This window comes from Chionomys nivalis, chromosome 22 (genome assembly GCF_950005125.1).
Source record: "Chionomys nivalis chromosome 22, mChiNiv1.1, whole genome shotgun sequence".
Lineage (NCBI taxonomy): Eukaryota > Metazoa > Chordata > Mammalia > Rodentia > Cricetidae > Chionomys > Chionomys nivalis.
This window is the reverse complement of record NC_080107.1, coordinates 38,769,877-38,788,773: the sequence shown is the minus strand read 5'-3', so window position 1 is coordinate 38,788,773 and position 18,897 is coordinate 38,769,877. Positions and strand designations below refer to the sequence as shown.

Sequence of the window (18,897 nt, the reverse complement as noted above, 5' to 3'; positions counted from 1 at the left end):
TTTTAGGTAAAATGTGACTCTAACAGTTTATCTCTTGAAGTTTTATAGTGCAGGAGATAGGTAAAAGAACCTGATAGGGCCCTTTTTGCACTGAAGGCAAAGGGAGGCTTTGACTTACTATCGTTTCCAGCAGGATGAAGAGATGAATTTATCAACCACCACACTGCAAAGAACTTAGCTTTGTGTGTGTGTGTGTGTGTGTGTATAATGAAAGAAAATCCCGAATGCATCTGCCTCCTGTAAGACAGAGAAAATGGAACTCAATGGGTTTAAAACTACACAAACAAAAAAAAAGATGAGGACACAAAGTTGGGTAGGTCGGGAAAGAGGTGTGGATCTGGGAGGAGTTTGGGGACAGAGTGAACACGATCAAAACATACTGTAGGAAATTCTCAAAGAATTACTAAGAATATTCTTGAACTTAAAAAGAATATAGGAAAGAATAAGCCTTCAAAAATGCATATCCTCACCATACATGAAAGCCAAGTCAATTTATGGTTGATAAATTCGAAGGAAAAATTCAAAAGATGCTCACAGAAACACATTTCAGGGTCCAGGCAGGAGATTTTCAGACAGTTATGTATCTACATCGTGCCCTGAAATACAGAACACAATCTTTTTATCAATGGAACTCTGCTTGTCCTAGCTATCCCATATTTGGGCCTTGATGAACTTGGTTTTGGAAGAGACCACCTTCCTTAAAAATCTTGTTAGTTCTGAAAACTAAGAGACTTGGGACCGAGGAGAGGGGATAGAGGGTAAAGTAGGTGCTTCTCAGATCTGAGAACCAGAATTCAAATCCTTAGTACCCACATAAGTGCTAGGCAGGCCTGGTGACTGTGCTAGCCTACTTTCTACGGCTTTTATAAAGATTATAATCAAAAGCAATTTGGAGAGGAAAAGATGTATTTGGCTTACACATTCTGGTCATAACTTATCAAGGAAAGCTGTCTTGGTTACTGCTCTCTTCCTGTAAAAAGACATCATGACCAAGGTGACATTTCTAAAGAAAATCATTTAATTGGGTGCTTGCTCACAGTTTCAGAGGGTTCTCATTATTTCCATGGTGGGAAACAGAGAGATCAGGCACTGGAGCAGTAGCTGAGAGCTTTCCATCCTCTCAGACCCTCAGGCAGCAGGTAGAGAGAGAGACACTGGACCTGGTGCTGGTATTTGAAATCTCAAAGCCTATTCCTAGCAACACAATTCCTCCAACAAGAAGGCATCTACTCCAACAAGGTCATATCTTCTAATCCTTCCCCAAACAGTTCAACAACTAGGGACTAAGCATACAAATATATGGACCTGTGGGGGCATTCTCATCAAACCACCACAGAGGCCAAGGCAAGAACTCAATAGGGTCAGGACCTGGAGGCAGAAACTGAAGTAGAGATCATGGAAGAATGCTACCTATTGGCTTGCTCCTCAAGGCTTTCTTCTACAACACAGGGTCACCAGCACAGAGGTGACACTTCCCAGAGTGGATAGGACCCTCCCACATTGTCATTAATCAAGAAAACGCTTTACAGACTTGCCAATCTTTTGGGGGAATTTTCTTAACTGAAGTTCCCTCTTCTTGCTTGTATCAAGTTGACTAAAAAGTTTAACCCGTTTGTAATCCCAGGATCCCTGAAGGTAGAGATAGGGAGTTCTCCATGAATAAGCCGACTAGCGGTACTAGCTGCATTGGCAAGCTCTGCACCCAAATGAAAGACCCTGCTTCAACATAAAAGGTGGGCAGTGATTAAGGCAGACACCCGACATCAACTTCTGGTCTTCACATGCACATACATGCAAATACATACATACATACAAGAGAGAGAAAGCAACTTCATATGAACCTGCTTTATAAGCTATATCTCCTTATAAATGCAAAAATATTATGGCTGTTTCATTCTACCAAAATTATTGTAGTCAATAAAGAAGGCGAGATAGACGATTTTATTCCACCAAGTTCATTCCTTATAAAACCCAGCAGTAATGCTTTGGATGAACACTTGGTAAGATGCTCTGCAGCTGATCCAGATGTCACAGAGAGGGGGAAGGCAGTCACAGGAGGGTTCAGCGTTCTTTTTAGTCTTCCACTTTGTTGGGGGTGTAGATGGTTGCTTCTTCTTGTTGGCATCTGAGAGATCTTGAGAGAGTGCCACAGAGCAATGTGCCTAAAAACCCAGAAGTGTGAACACATATGGTCACCGTCCACATTTCTTAGTTTTCGTATTAGCAGCTCTATAGATACATATATCTCATGTAGTATATAGTTAGAGCTCTCTTGGTTAGTTTTGTGAAGGTGTTATGATTTAACTCTATGACTATGCAAAGATGCAAAGATGCCCAATATATCACTACCATTTCTCCGACAACCTACACCAGCATTTAGATCATTACATGAATATATTGGATGGCATCAAACACCTTTGAGTGAAAAGCCCAGAAACAGATTCTTTCTTCCTATACCAGGCTCAGACTTTGCTATATTGCCCTTTAACCTGCTTCCTATCTCTGAAACTTGGGTATGTCTGTTAGTTTGCTTCTTTGCTGCGCTGATAAAACATTTGCCAAAAACAAGTTGGCAAGGAAAAGGTTTATTTCATTTTACATTTCCCAGTACCAGGTAACTGTCCATCACTGACCAAAGTCATAGCAAGAACATAGTTCTGGAACGTGGAGGCTGGAACTGAAGCAGGGACCACAGAGGAGTGCTGTTTCCTCTACGTGGCTTGCTCAGTTTGTTTGCTTATCCACCCTAAGATTCCCCATCCTGGTGCGGCACCAACCGCAGTGGTGTGGGTCTCTCTTATATCAATTGCTAATAAAGAAAAGTCCTGCAGGCTTGCCAACAAAGCAATGCTGGCATTTTCTCAACTGATTTTTTTCTTCGCAGATGAGTCTAGCTTATAGGTTGACGAAAACTAACTAGCGTTGACACAAGCAAACCTGCCTCTCTGTAAAGAATTGACCAGGATAACAACGCTCATGTAAGGAGAAAGAGCCTTGAGGGCCAGTATGGTAGAGGCAAAGGCAGCGTTCTCTGCTTGGCAGACAACACCCAATACAAGACCGACCTTACTCCACCACAATCATCTCAAAGTCGGTGATGTGGGTTTTCCCCAGTTCTTGGGTCAGAAAGAGCGGACAGCTTCCTTTGGAGCACACAGCGATGAACCAGCCAGGGAAGGCTGCAGATTCAAATGTTGATGTTGTGCCACTCTTGTTGTGATAGAAGAGGAAAGATTTTACAGATTCCTTTTGGCTGTACAGTTCCAGTATGTTCCCTTCCTGGAGGATGAGGAGATCCCAGGAAGAAACATCACCATCTGAACTGTTCATTTGTCTCTAACATCAGCACCCTCTCCCCACATGAAAACCTGGGGACTTCTGTTTCTTAAGAGAGTATTTAGAATCACACTCCCCAAATATATGTTAAGAGTATAGTAGAAACATTAGGACATGACTGTCAAATCTGCTTGTTCGTGTGTAGCTTGGTATTTCTAATGGTTTGAGATATATCCTCAACGCTGAGATGAGAGGCAGGTGCCATGCCTAGCTGTTTCAGTCATCCCAACTGCCCTGTCTCCCTGCTCCCCCAGCCAGCCTAGCCTAGTTGGTGAGCCTCAGATTTAGTGAGAGACCTGTCTTAAAAATAATATGTGTGTGTGGGGGGGATGATGGTGCACACCTTTAATTCCATTGCTTGGGAGACAGAGGCAGGTGGATATCTGTGAGTTCGAGGCCAGTATGGTCTATAGAGTTAGTTGCAGAGAAGCCCTGTCTCAAAAAAAAAAAAAACAGTAATGATGATGATGTAAGGAGAGATGAAGGAAGATACCCACTGTCAATCTCTGACCTATACCCACATGTGTACACACATGTACATAGACATGTGTTAATGTGAACACGCACACATGCATGAGTAACTCTAAAATCCTTCCTCCTTGTCAAAACTTACTTTTGTAAAATAAAAAAAAAAGTTATTTTGGAAAAAGCTACTTCCAAATATCCCTCCAATTTTGTTTTCTCTTGTTCTCTGAAGATGCATGCACTCTTAAGGGAACAATAAATTGCTGTGAGGATAATCTGTGAATTGCCTTTTAAAAGATTTGAAAGTCAGGGTTTCTGTCAAATGAGAGTGTTATGGGCTACTTAGATGGATTCTGGTCAAGTGATTGCAGATCCTTCTCTTCCTAAACTCACCTTAAGCCGCAGCACTGGCTGCTCGCCTTCCTGTGTGCAGAACAGACAGCACTCAGGGTCTTTCAGTCCCAGATACATAGGCTCCCCTCTGTGCATCTCAAGGGTCTCCAGATATTGGCATGGGAGTAAGGTGACAGTGACTAGGGATGCAAGGGCAGAAACCGGGGTTCAGTTCATACTTCCAAAGTATCTCTCTACACTAGAGACAAAGAAACAGTGGCTGGAATCTCCTCGCCAACCTTGTGCCACCCGCCCGCCACTCACCACCTGGCTCACACAGCCAGCCCATTTGGGTGACTCTTTCCATTAGAGAAGTCAGCTTCTCATAGACTCAAAGTTTAACCTCATAGATCTTTCTTTGTTGTTTGACTCTTTGAAACGGCACAGAAAAAAACTTCCACCTCAACCTCAACCTTCCTGGAGTCACCTCTCGTTCCCTTGACTTATTCCCTAGTTGTTCAAGCCTATGGCTGCCCTCTATTCGAAACTGCCGATGCAATGCTGCTCCAGGTAAGGCCAGCTAACACACGTGCGCTGAAATGAAAAGCTGAGGCCAGACCCACAACATTAGCCAGAGGGGCTGCCACAAAGGGCCTGGGCTACTCACTTGGGACTGTTTGCTCTTTCCTAGGGACTGCAGTGAGGATATCGTTGTGAAGAACCCACACACGGCTACTAAGGTCCTGAATATGTCTTAACAAAGGTGTTTCTCTGCGTAATTCTGTAAAGAAAGTAAAAATGCGGATATGTAAGGACCAAGACACAGAACACCCCCACCCACTCACCCACCCACGCTTCCCAATCTTTTGCTCTTCCATGAAGGTCTTTACGTTTTTTATCGTTTATTATGATGATGTCATCCTTATCCATTATGGTGATGAGCTGCTATCCTAGCTCCAGTATCGTGCAGACCGACCCTAAGGGAGGAACAGAGTTAGTCCCAGTTTGACCCCAGGCAGCCTCTCTATCCCAAGTCTCACCAAGACCCCTCTACATCCTTAGACTCAGCTTATTGTCCAAGCTAAGCAGCTACTCTATAACTCCCGTGCAGGCCTGAGGTTCAGCAGGACAGAGAGCACCAAGGCCAGAGGCAAACAGCAAGAGATCAGAAGTCACTGACTGAAAGCCACAGGATGCATCTCTCACCTGATTATGGAGGAACTGAGGCTGTGCACCACGGAACTACGGCTGCTGCTGCGCTCAGCTTCTCTGAAAGGCTCTCCTGGGGCCCGTGCCTTTTTATACACGACATAAAGGAAGTTCTGCCTCAGTGGATCTGGGACTGCCTGGCACCCTGGATAATTGCTGGTTCCTTGTGCTGGAGGGTTCACTGAGCATTTATCGGAATAAATGTCAGCGGCGGCAAGGTTGTGACCTATCAGAGAGTGTCCTGGGATGTGAGGGCATGCTAAACCCGTAAGAGCAGAAAGCAGGAAACACAGTTACAGATTCTGACTGACTGAGGAAATAAACATTATGGGATTTCCCCAGGGTGGATGACAGGACTAGGTGATGTAAAATGAAGTGCTATAATATTGCTCATTCCAAAAGAGCTGGTAGCAAGGGCAAGAGCCAGTAGAAGACGGAGTCTTAAGTCCTATGTAGCTTTTAACCTGGCACAAGTCACCTTAGGCTGACTGAAGGGGATGCTCTACTTTCTCCCAGCCAACACGTGCTTCTGGAAAGCCACTTCTCCACCATTGAGCACCGATTCCTGGACTGCCTGCCCATCCCTCAGCTGATATGACTCATTATCTTGTTATAGGATAAGGAAGCCTGAAGGAACCTACACACCTCAGGGTGCTCCCTTCTGAACCCCATTTAGGCATAGAACACACCCAAGCACAGATTCCTAACACAAAGAAATCCTTTATTAAGCAAGACAGAGAGACAAGATGGCTGAATCTGAGTCGGACAGAAACAGCAGCAAAGTCTCTCCAAGAGTGCTTTTTAAAGGGGAAAGGTTGGGGGGTCTGTGTTAGGATGAGTTGGTAGGCTTTGATTGAATGTATTGGTCAGTGTAGCTAAATAGGGAATTCTGATAGCTGGACTTTGGTGGTTAGCCTCAGGAAGGAGTCAGGCATGAGGAAGTAGCCAAATAAGAGAATGGACCTTGATGGCCAGCTTTAGGAACGTGAAATTGCCTAAATAAGGGAACCTAAATGGTTTAGCAAGAGAGAAGGAAGTGGGGAGGGGTGGGGAGGCAGGGCCTGATTACGACATATTTTCATGTTTGGGCCTCTTGGAGTCCTTCAAAGCCTAGTTGTCAGATGGTCTGAGACAACAGTATCTATATTAGATCTTTGCAAAAGAAAACTGAGGCATTGGTTTTGATGTTTTATCCCATATCTGAGTTCACAGTCTTCCTCCAATAGATCCCAGAACATGTCACCTTCATATCTCACTGGCTTCCATCTCAGGGACAAATGCTACCAATGAGTTAAGGGATTAGTGGATAAGGTCCTAGCCTTCCTGTCCCCTGAGGGCTCCTAGTTGCTCCCAGTCACAGTTACCTGTAAAGGTAACTAGTATACCCTACATTTCCTGGAGCCGTCTCCTAATCAGGTTCCCTGCTATAACGGTAACCTCAATTAAGACAGTAGCTCAGTGTTCAAAAGGAAAATACTTGTATTCAAATGATAGGTATTCAAAATAATCAAATGATATGTATTCAAAATGTCAGCATTCCTAATTATGCACACATTTATTCTAAAGCAGAGGCTGTGTATGATGTTTTGGCATCATCTGGCATCTTTCAGAAATACAGAAACTCAGGCTTTACTCCAACCTACAGACTCAAGATCTGAAAGAAAAGAATATTAAAATTGCTATACCACTGGGAGTAGTGGTACATGCTTTTAATTCCAGCACTCATGAGGTGGAGGCAGGTGGATATCTATGAGTTTGAGCTCAGCCTGGTCTACATGGTGAGTTCCAGGACTCTGGGACTTTGCCTTCTGTGTTTACAGCACAAATCCATGCTCAGTAACACAATCAAAGCAATACAAAAAGAAAGAGGTGGGGGGTGTCCAGGCATGTCTGGGGGCAGGGAGGGACCATTTCCTGAGCCCTGAAGCCATTTTTCTCCAATCCCTGAAAACTATGCAAATGGACTTTGTTGGCACCAAACAGGAGGAGAGAGAAAGATGAAAAGAAGCCATTTCAGGAGAGCCATGGGTACAGGTACGAGGATATTGGATTATATCAAAGAAATGCCCTTATAACTTCATCAGCGTAAGACTTCATAAAATCAAACACAAAAGTCAAATAGTAAAACTAACAAGTAATAAAGATGCATTTCCTCCAAGGGAACCAAAGACTGACAGTAATGGGAGTAAGAAGACATTAGAATAATATCCCAATACTGAATTCATCTGGACTTTTGGGTAAGATAGCGGATTACAGACTGACTCTGGGTGAGGTGGGAAGGAATCATGATTTGAAATAATAGACTTTATCTGAAAGAGAGAAATAGAGGAAGAGTCTTGGAAATCCAAGAAGGAAGCAAAAGGATTCCTGAAAAAGCAACCCCCCGCCACCACACAAAAAAGAACAAAGAGAAGATGGAGAAGCAACCGGAATACAACCTCAGCCATGAGCTCCATGGCCAGGGAAGGGGAAATAGAAGCAGCTTCCTTGAGACAAACCACAGTCCTCACAGGCTTCAAGCGCAGTTGCAGGTTTTAGTGAGAAGGTGAGACAGCAGTGGAGAGGAAGCCTAGGATGTCAAACTATCTTACTTAGAGGCCAGCACCCAGGCAGCATCCTGAGAATCTGCTGGTAAAATCTGAACCACCCTAGGGGCCTGATGAGGGAGAACCCACAGGTCTGAGACTCAGGTCTGAGCCAGCTCCTGTGGAGAAAAGGCACCTGCAGGCAGGTGTGCAAAGCAAGGAGGACCAGGCACTGGAAGAGGAAGGATGCTCTTCAGCTACAGGACTAGCTCGGGGGGAACTGCATAGGGAGAGACAGCCCATGTTGGGTGATCACAAACTGACCTCATTAACTGAAAATAGCTCAAAGAGGCTGGTAGCTTTGAGTCCAAAGTCAGTGTATGATCTGATTTGGGAACTTCCTTTGTTCACCGCCTTAGAGCCTGAAAACACTGAAGTGTGGGCTGTACAGTGTCTTAGAGTTTCTATTACTGTGAAGAGACACCATGGCCACAGCAACTCTTAGAAAGGAAAGGATTTAATTGGGGCTGACTTACAGTTCAGAGGGAATTTTCTTTCTTTTTTAGAAAACTATTTATTTGTGTATGAGTGCTCTGTCTACACTTATATGCCAGAAGGGGGCTTCAGATCCCATTATAGATGGTTGTGAGTCACCATGCACTTTATGTTCCTGGGCATCAAACTCAGGACCCCTGGAAAAACAGTCAATACTCTTAACTACCGAGCCACCTCTTTTCAGCTCCAAGGGGACTTTCTTTTCTGATCCAATTTATTCGGTGCTCTGTATGCTTCTTGTACATGTACAGGCAATCCTTCTCTAGGTTAGGAAAATTTTCGTCTATGATTTTGTTGAAAATACTTTCTGGCCCTTTGACATGTGTTTCTTATTATTATTATTCTTATTCTTCCTATTATTCTTAGATTTGGTTTTTCTATAACCTTCCAGATTTCCTGGATGTTTTGTGTCGTGAGTCTTTTTGATTTAACATTTTCTCTACGAATGTACTCATTTCTTCTTTCATATCGTTAATGCTTCAGGTCTTCTTTTCCATCTTGCATTCTACTGGTGAAGCTTGTTTCTGTAGTTCCCGTTTAAATACCTAAGTTTTTATTACCAGCATTTCCTCAGTTTGGGTTTTCTTTATAGATCCTATTTATATTTTCAGGTCTTAAACAGTTTCATTCAGTTCCTTCCAGTGTTTGTTTCTGTTTTCCTCCATTTCTTTAAGGGATTTATTAGTTTCCTCTTTAAGGACCTCTATAATCTTCATAATGGATATTTTAAGATCTTCTCATGTTTCAGCTATATTTGAATATTCAGGGCTTGCTGTATTGGGTTGCTGGGCTCTCATGCAGACATATTGTCCTGTTATTGATTGTGTTTTTATACCAGTGTCCAGACATCTGGGATTAGGAAGATTATAGGTGCTGGTATCTGGTTTTGTTTTTATTGGGTGGTTGTTTTGTTTCTTGGTTTCTGTTTCTGTAAGTGAAGGGAAAGATATTCTGGAAGCCAAAAAATGCCTAAAGTTCTGAAGGGAAAGTTACTCCAACTGAAGTGTTACAGTTCTGTTCCTGCAGGGCAGAATTTCCCCAGGAAAGTTCTTGCTTCAGGAAAGGTTTCCTTAATGCAAGTCTGCTCCAGCAGGTTACAGTTTCTCCAGCAAGGTTGTTACAGCTCTACCCCGGAGAAGTGCTACAGATTGGCTTAGCTTCCCTGGAGTGTAACAATTCTGCTCCAGCAAGGGAAAGTTTCTTCAGCCAAATGGTTACAGCTCTGCTCTGTTCCAGCAGACAAACCTCATTCAAGAGATTTATTGGGAGGGGGAATCCAGGAGAGTGTCTGCTTCTGCCAGGGTGGAAAATGGCAGCCCCAAACTGAACAGGTACAGGGCTTATATAGAGTTTCTTAGGGGTAAAGCTTTTCAGGGTGAAAATTTTCAGGGTGATGATTGGTAGAATCTCAAGGATAAGCTCAGGGATTGGTTGGATTTCATGCTCAGGCATTGGCTGGCTTTTGTGCTCAGAGATTGGTTAGATTTCAAGTCCCGAGTTGGTTAGGGACTGGGTGTGTTTCCTTGGCTCTGGTTTTAGATCCAGGGTATTTTTTTTTTTGATGGCCCTTTTAACACTATGTTTCCTCTCTGGATTTTAGTAGAGTGTGGTGGCTATGTTGGCTGGTAGGAAATTTTCTGTGGACCTTATAGGTGTGGCTACTGAGAGTTCCAGCTAAAATGTGTTTCTGGGTATTGGGAGCTGATACTTAGATAAGCCAAGGGGTTAAAAGAATTGAGGAAAGCAGAGTGTTCCATCAGAATCTGCTTATTTAGTCTCTTTGTAATAGAGTGGAGAGTGAAGAGAGAGGTCACTCCAGAAGTTCTGCTACAGGACTGGGGATAAGACTGGGGAATTGGATCTGGTGGAAGAACAGAAGGAGAAGGGAAGATCTACAGTCTGCCTACCTATGTTTCAGGCAGGGGTGCTCTGTGGGTTAGCCAGGAATGACTGTTGAATTTGGGGGCTGGGATAAAACAGCAAGTAGAGAGATGAGGGGTAGAAAGAGAAGAGCTGTGGGATCTACTAGAGATGGGGTTGGAAGCGTCCTACTGCAAATGTTCTGTTGTAGAGTTGGGGATTCAACTGGAGCATTGGATCTGGGGTCCAGAGGGAGAGGTGAAGATCTGCCCAACAATAAGTTTTTAAATTGACATACTAAAAAAATATTTGAAGACAAGTACACCTTAAGGCAGCTCATGACCATCAAGTCAGCACTGCAGAAGATACCTAAGGGTTATTATATATAGAAGAGGAAGAAAAATAGCTTAAATTATGAGAGCACAGAAAGGACTAAATTTCCTGAGAGGAATGGCTGAACAAACAAAATCTAAAGATGGATCTATTTTGTCAGACATAGTAAATTAGTAAACCCTTGTTATTAACAGGGAATAAAGTAATGAACAAATAATAATCCAACCCCAAACAAATTGACTTACATAAGTTAATGAATATATCTCAATAGTAATGTTAAATGCAAATGACCTCAACTTACCAATAAAAATCAATGTAAACCATCAGGCTTGATTAAAAATCTATATCCAAATATCTGTTACTGGCAACAGGCACACCCTAAACTTAGAATCAAAGATAGAAAGCTAGAAAATGAACAAACTGGAGTAGTTATTCTAATATTTGATATAGTAGATTTCAAACCAAAGCTAATAGAGGAGATATTATTAAAAGAAACACTTCATAAAAATAAAACCATAAAAAGATATGTATCAAGCATTAAAATTTTCAATTTTATAAAAACAAATACTTAAAAGACATGAAAGATCCTGATACAGCAATAGGGGTGATTTCAACACCTTCTTCTCATCCAAACTCAAAACCAGTAAGGTATCTATGGAACATTCCACCCAACAGAAAGAGAACGTTGGAATCTTTCCTAATCTAGATTCCATTCTAACCAGCAAATTAATTTTTGATAAATACAGAAAAATCATAATCATTCCTTGTATCTTTTCAGGTCATAGTTCAATACAACCAGAAGTTAATAGACAGAAGAACTGTATAAGCATACAAAGACTGAACATTTCACTTTTGAGTGACAAGTGAGTCACTGAAGAAATCAGAGAGGAAATTTAGAAGTTTTCACACTATCTCAATAATAATAATCAAGGGATGATGAGATATTATCCTTCAGGCTATTAAATAGGAAAGAAATGTCCCTCACTGCCCACTCTTGACTACTCTCTCCTAGGCTTAAGTATTTCTCCCACTGAGTCTCTTGGCATCTTCTCTGCTAAACACTCTGACTCACATGAATGAATCCCTAGAATGTGTGACTGCAGTTGAGTGCATACTCTATGATCTCATCTCCACAAAAATTAAAACATATAAAGCGACACAGTACATATTCTAGGGATAGTCATATATGCAGTAATATTATAATGAAATCCAAAGGAATAGTGATCACCAAATTTGGGAAGACATTTAGAGAAGCAGGGAGTTGGGGAAGGAGATGGAAAAGAAGACTGTGAAGTGAGGCATCCAAAGGTCTGTTTCTTCAACTAGGTGATGAGACCTTGGAAATATTTGCTGTAAATAAAATCTCCACACTCATTCAACACTTATTTTGAACCACAGGAGCAAAAACTGGGTTCTGAAGAGATTTCCTGAATGTTCTAGAAATAATAAAAACACAACAACAATAACAATCATTTATTGTTTGCCACAATCTCTTTCCTTCATTAAAATCTTATAACAGCTTTACTAAAAAGCCATGGATAAATCAAAATAAAATAAAATGTCATTTAAAAGGTAGATCCCTATATCAAGTAGAGAAAATACAATAGCCCTGTCTCATACAATCTTATCAATCCCTTTCTTCTCCCAGATAATATTCTTGCTGGAATAAAGAATTGCCTTGCCTTATCTTTTTTTCAAGTCTTATTGATTCTCTGTGGGTTTCACATCATGCATTCCCATCCCACTTATCTTCCTATCCCCTTGCACCTGCCCTCTGCCCTTGCAACCTCCCTGCAAATCAAAACTCAGTTTAAACGAAAACCCAAAAATAAAACCATACAAAAACAAACAAACAAACAACAACATAAAAGTGGGAGAATTTTGTATTGGTAGCTGTAGCGTGACCTATTGAGACACACAGTCTACCCTTTAGTCCATACATCCTTACTTGCAAGTGTTCATTGCCTCAAGTCACTGGTCTGGCTCGAGGCCTCTGGTTTCTGCTACACCACTGATAATGGACTGCTGGAGTTCTGTGGGGGGCCTTGAGTACCAGCTTCAGTACCCACTCAGGGCTCAGAATAGGACATCTATGGCAAGTGAGGATGTGAGGGCAAAAAACTGACTCAAGCATGTTACCTCTGCATGTTCTTTATTTTTCGGGCGAGGGGAAAAAGTGAAGTGAAGGGACGCGGAGAATAAGGGGTGATCGCCACGCGGCTTTTAGTTTTTAGAGACATAGTTGGAAAATTCCATAGGCAAAGGCAATATTTTGATTTGCATATCAAAAGCACAAAAATGGCAGGTAGAACCTGACAGAGTAGTACTCCGGAACGCATGACACCACCCAGGAAAGTGCCAGTAACCAAGGGAAAATACCTGTCATTCCAAACCATCAGATAAGGTTACTAAACATCCCTGAATCCTGGATTTATCCATTCTCCTCCATCCATTCTCTTCGGTGATAACCAGCTTTGGGGATCCCCAGATTTGTTTGTTAGCAAAGGTGGGGCATGCTATCTTCCTGTTCAGTGCCTGTATTCTATAGAAATTCCTATGTGGTCGGTTAGCAGGTAATTCTGTGGGGTTGACTCTATATACATTTGACTGTTAGGACAAAGAGTGAATGTTATTGCTCTAAGGCCTCACGGTATCTGGGAGGAGCAAGGTCATTCCATTGGCTGTGCAGAAGTTACCCTGCTAAGGTGTTTTGGGAGTGAATCCCATTTTGAAGGGAGAATCATGACCTCACAAGATTTTTATAGACTCGACAGTCACTTTTCCAAAAGACAAATGTTCCCGCTGCTCTGCAAAATGGGGTGCTTTATAAGTCGTATACTTGTGGGTCTGCCTTGATGAATCTGTCAGCTGTACATTTACTGGATAGTCTTGGGGGCTCCAACAGAGTTCCTCTTGAATACCCTGTTGTCCTGTGTCATGGAGATTCTGCCATTTTGGATATGTAGGTTCACCCCCTTCACATGCTCCGATAGTTCATAGATTTTTTGGATGTTGGTGTGGGCCAACTCATAACCCTGTTTCTGGGCCTGGGTGGTAGCTAGATTGGTCAACCTGCCAGCTTCCCCTCATGGCCACTACCCAGGAGAGCTCTCCAGCACTGCCTTTTCTAGGTCACCCAATGCAGCTTGCAGTGAGGAGTGGGGTCAGTTCTGCTCTCAGGGCCTCAGATCCAGGTCCCCCTTACCCATATTGCTAGGGCCAGCTCTACTATTTCGCACGGGGAAGTTGCCGCAGAGGACATGAAATGGGGTTGGGTTTGCTCTCCTGCTCTCATGTCCTCAGAGTTGGTTCGCCTGAGCTCTAGTGTGCTGCCCAGGTGGGGTGCAGGGCCCACTCTCCTTCACCCTCAGCTGGTGAGGGGCGGGGCTAGTTCTCTCACTCTTGTGACCCCAGGGCCAACTATCTCACCTACCACAGTAGCAAGGGGTAGAGGAGGGCAGATCATCTTTCCTTCATCCCTGACACGGCATGGCAGGCAGGGGGAGGGGAAGGTCTGCTCTGTTGCTGGCTCACTTGCATCCCTGACATCACGGTCAGTTCTAGTGTGCTGCCCAGGGCTTCTTTAACCTCTCTGTTTCTCTGCTTCTGCCTCTGTCGGTCTGTCTACTTGTCTGTTTTTCTCTCTTTCTCTCTTTTTCCCCCTCCCCTTTTCTTTCTCTTTCCACCTAGGCCTGGCCTCATACTCATTATCCTCCTGCCTCAACTTTCTGAGCGCTAAGATTCCAGGCATGTACTACCACATAGAATTTTCTTATTTTTATATAGGGTTCATTATTTCCTCCACAAATTTTCCCACCATCAAAACCTTTCTAATTCATTTAAACATACTGAGCTCACTGTCTAAATGACAGTTATTTATGCTGAGCCTAGAAAAGCTCTGCTCTGCCTGGTTATCTTCCGGGATCTTCCTTTACCATTATCAGGCAGGCTCACCTTCCTGTTCTCTGCTGAAGACACCCAACTTTAAGGAGGCCACATTTTCCTATTGTTTGGGAAGACATCTCTTTAGCAGTTTTTTTTTAAAAGCAAAACATATGGAAACAAATCATTTTAAAACTTTTAAAATTTATTTATTGTATGGTGTGTGTGTACATGTATGTGTGTTATGACACATGTGTGAAGGTCAGAGGACAATTTTCATGAGTCAATCTTTACTTCCGTTGTTCTACTGTAGGTTTCAGAGATGGAACTTGGGTCATCAGGCTTGGACAGCAAGCATTTTTACCCACTGTGTCATCTTGCCAGCTCTGAAAATAAACTTTCTTGGATGGGCTTGTTCTACTTTTATTCTTAATCCATAAAGTATGTGTGTAAGAACTTCTGCCACGGAAATAACTTTCCTCTACCAAGTGTTGCTCCAACGGCCTCTGGTACACTTGGTCACAGTGAGGAGTGCAAGGCTATTGTGGGTCTTCCATCCTTTGAATGGGTCTGGTTTTAATTCTCTAGCAGTTATTTTTAGAAATTATCACTGTGTTTCCATTCCCCAAAGTGTCGATGCTGATTTCTGTCATCGAAATTGGTTTCACCTATTCTTAAACTTCTTATAAAGGAACCCGTACATTATATCCCTCTTGTGCTTACCATTCTTGAGCATTTATGTCATTCATCTAATATCAAGAATTTCCCTTTACTGGGTAATATTGAATGCATTGTGTGTGTCACTGGTTGATAGGAATTTGGGTTCTTTCTATGCTTAAAGTATTATGAAATTTGATTCCAAGGCTTGAGCATTTTTTTATGCAAGTCCTTTTGCACAGCTCAATTTTAAATCGCTCAAGAGGTAAAGGCCTCAGGGGGAAAATGTCAACATCAGCAAGAAACATAAACATTTTAAGATAACTTGATTTCTACAGAAGCACACATATAGTCCTAACTATGATTAATCTGAGTATATCTACTAGAAAATTATACTGAGAGGATCCAGGGAAGCGTTAGTCAACCAGCAGTCCCTAGGGAACTTGTTGCAATGTCTTGGACGTTTTAATTTACTAGGTGTGGGGTTTGTGAAGGTCTAGCACATGCCCCTGGCAATTCTGATGCTATTTCAAGTCTGAGAAATGCAGTGAAATAAGTATATGTCAGCTCTTGTGTCTTTGCATAATCATATTTGGGTGGCCAGAGGTACTGCATTTGGGTGAGTCATCTGCAGATACCTTGCAAAATAAGGCCAGCTTCAAGGATGGGAGGGAGGTGCCCCTGAGCTTGCCACAGGTTAGGCAACAAGGTTCTGCCAAGATTGAAACATTTTATCCCTCCAGGGAACCTCCCTAAGCCGTAAAGTAAACAGTGCAAAATAGCTTCAGGAAATTCCTGAAACTGACCAGATTCACTAGGCCCCTCCCAGTAGAGTAAACAATAAAAGCTGAGACTTCTCCTCAGAGTACCTAAAGTGCAGAGAAGATTGAGACCAGACCATCTGCCTGAAAGAACAGAAACCCGCAGAGCTGGCTGGAAGAGACTTAGATCAACTGAGGCACCTGGCAAGGACATGCTTCAGCCTGTTGAGTAGTCTGCAGGCTGTGCAGTGTGCTCCAGGCTTCCTAGCCTTTGTGTATTGCCACCCATGCTGGGGTGGGTTTTGGTGATGCAGTTGTCTTTGAGTTCTGCTTCTGTAAGTAACCCCTCACCTGTATTCCTGTATGTAACCCTAAAGCAGTTGTCTTTGAGTTCTGCTCCTGTAAGTAACCCTTTACCTATATTCCTGTATGTAACCCTAATAAAAATCATTGATTTACCAAGCTGGTCTTTGGTGGTATCTTTAATTTGGTCTGTCATGTCATGGGATCCCTCTTTTGTGTAAGTAGAAATGTGTGTTGTGTCTCCCTAGGAGAAATTTTGTCACATACATCATAACATCATGAAATAACTAAGGTAATACCATCCTACCCCAATATTATTTTGTGCCTGCCTGATCACGTCTCAGCCTTCTACCAACAGCCACATTCTCATAGACAAAACTTCTGGGGCACTCCATGACCTTGACCATGGTCCAACCACACTGTGTAGTGTCTGGAAGATATTGCTGAGCCTTGTAAAGAAAGTAGATGTTACTAGGCAACTCCCAAACCTCCCAGACTAATGTAACACAGCCCCCTAGCACTGTTATAATTATGGTTTTATCTTTTAAAATGCCGTACCCTTGAACTTGGGCACTAAGAGACTTTCCGAAGATGTGAGTCCATTCTTAGTTTGGCTATTAATAAAGAACTCAAAACTTGTAATTGACTTGATCAGTGTAGTTGTCACTAGCCATCTCATGTGGACCATTTCAATATTGTTCAGGGTTATTTCTATTGGTTTCTTTTCTTTTATGGAGGGTGGACTGGGATAGGAAAGCAGTTTATTATCCTGGGCTTCCAGCCTTGTCCACGGGAGCCCTGTTTGCTCTTGGTACAGGTTACGGAGGAACACCTCTGCCACCCTCCTGGTTGTCTTCCACATTGAGACACCACATTCTCAGATCTGGCACTGCAATGCCTGGCCCATCAGGGGTACGGTACCCTCCTCTTCTGGAGGTGGCAGAGGTGGCACCAGGAGTTGTCACACTCTCTAAGAGCCCTGTCGCTTTGCTTGGTGCTCTCTCATCCAGAGTGCCACCCTCCCCACCTCGTCTTGTTCCTGATCCTTATTCCTTTGGGCTGTCGGTGAAAGGATTCTCACCCTTCAGATAACACTCCAGCTTCTTACATTGTGTTTCATAATTACTTAATTTCAGCAGACAGAAATTTGAAGTCCCCAAATCAAGAATGTCATTATTTTCAGTTATAGTACTCAATGTTAGTGCTGTTCTCTGTATTTCTTACCCACTCCACATTTCTTCCTGTCCTTATTCATAAAATAAAAATGCAGGAGAAAATGATGCCATTAAAACATTTATCCATGGGGCTGGGCGGTGGTGGCGCACGCCTTTAATCCCAGCACTTGGGAGGCAGAGGTAGGCGAATCTCTGTGAGTTCGAGACCAGCCTGATCTACAAGAGCTAGTTCCAGGACAGGCTCCAAAACCATAGAGAAACCCTGTCTCGAACCCCCCCCCCAAAAAAAAAACAAAAAAAAAATTTTATCCATGGACTGGAGAGATGGATCAGTGGTTGAGAGTGTGCATAGCTCTTGCAGAAGACCTGAGTTAGGTCCCCAGTATCCATATCAGACATCTTACAACCTCCTGCAATGCCCAGTTCGAGGGAATTCAACAGCCTCATCCGGCCTCCAATAGTACCTGCATTCATGAATACAGACACACACACACACACACACACACACACACACACACATTTAAAAATAATAAAGTAAATTATCCAAATCCTAAAAACAGGCAAAAAGATCATCCTGGGCCACTGTGTAACAGGCTCTCCTAGTCTCACTGTTAGAAGGTACAACTCCCCATGACTCAGCGCTTACTCCCATGTGTATCTCTGTGCACAGAAGCAAGCTGAAGGGGGAGAAAAGAACTGAAGAAGAGGAAGCACCTTAAGGAGGCAGGACTAGCTAGGGTGGGATATCAATGCTTTAACCACAGATGTGCATTGTAATGGAAGGAATATTAAAACACTTATGGAAGTCTAAAGTAATAAGAGTTAATGTTTTATTGACATGACCTATTACTCACACACATTGTTCTCGGTGCTCATCTCTACCGGGATGATCCGGGAAAGGGTTGCCCAAGCCGAGTTACTTGTTCTAACTGTTTATGAGTCACCAGGCAGCATCCTTGCTCTTCGTGGAGCAACCACTGTACCCCAACATAGTTGGCAAAGCCCTAAACATGTTTTTAAGACTACTCATTCACCCAGGAATCTAATCCCTTTGCTGGTGTGTCCAGCTCCACAAACCAGTCGGCCGCTAAAGGATCAAAGCAATTGGCTGTCACAGGGAATGTTACTGTGAAGCCTCTGATACTCAAATACAAGGATTTGATACTACAAGTGTGTAAAACCTGGTATGAATTAGGTCGATGGCTTGGACACAAGGATGTCACCACTCACAGGCCATTCCAGGTTTTCTACAGCATGCTTTAGGGACAGCACCCCATCTCTCAGGCATGATGCCTTGGGGGCTTGGACCACTGCAGCCTTGGAGGACAGCCTTACATGGCTCCCATACCACCTATTTTGGAGTACACATCTTGCTTTATTGCTCCTTCGTCTATGAAGTGAGATAATGCTGGTCCTGCTCACCTCTCAGTGTGAAAACACCACAGATCAAATAAAAGTTTTAAGACAAAGACTTCCAGGCAACCCTCTCCCTCTGTGCTGAGT

The 18,897-nt window shown here is 43.0% G+C and overlaps 1 protein-coding gene across 1 annotated transcript; it reads right to left on the bottom strand.

The window, feature by feature from the left end:
- Positions 1-3,066: 3,066 nt before the first annotated feature.
- On the bottom strand, positions 3,067-5,064 carry Il36a (interleukin 36 alpha). The gene is made up of 4 exons (XM_057754602.1): positions 4,980-5,064; positions 4,802-4,915; positions 4,195-4,334; positions 3,067-3,279 (listed from the first exon to the last, which is right to left on the bottom strand). Exons 1-4 carry the CDS (start codon positions 5,062-5,064, stop codon positions 3,067-3,069), a joined length of 552 nt encoding a protein of 183 aa, XP_057610585.1.
- Positions 5,065-18,897: the final 13,833 nt, after the last annotated feature.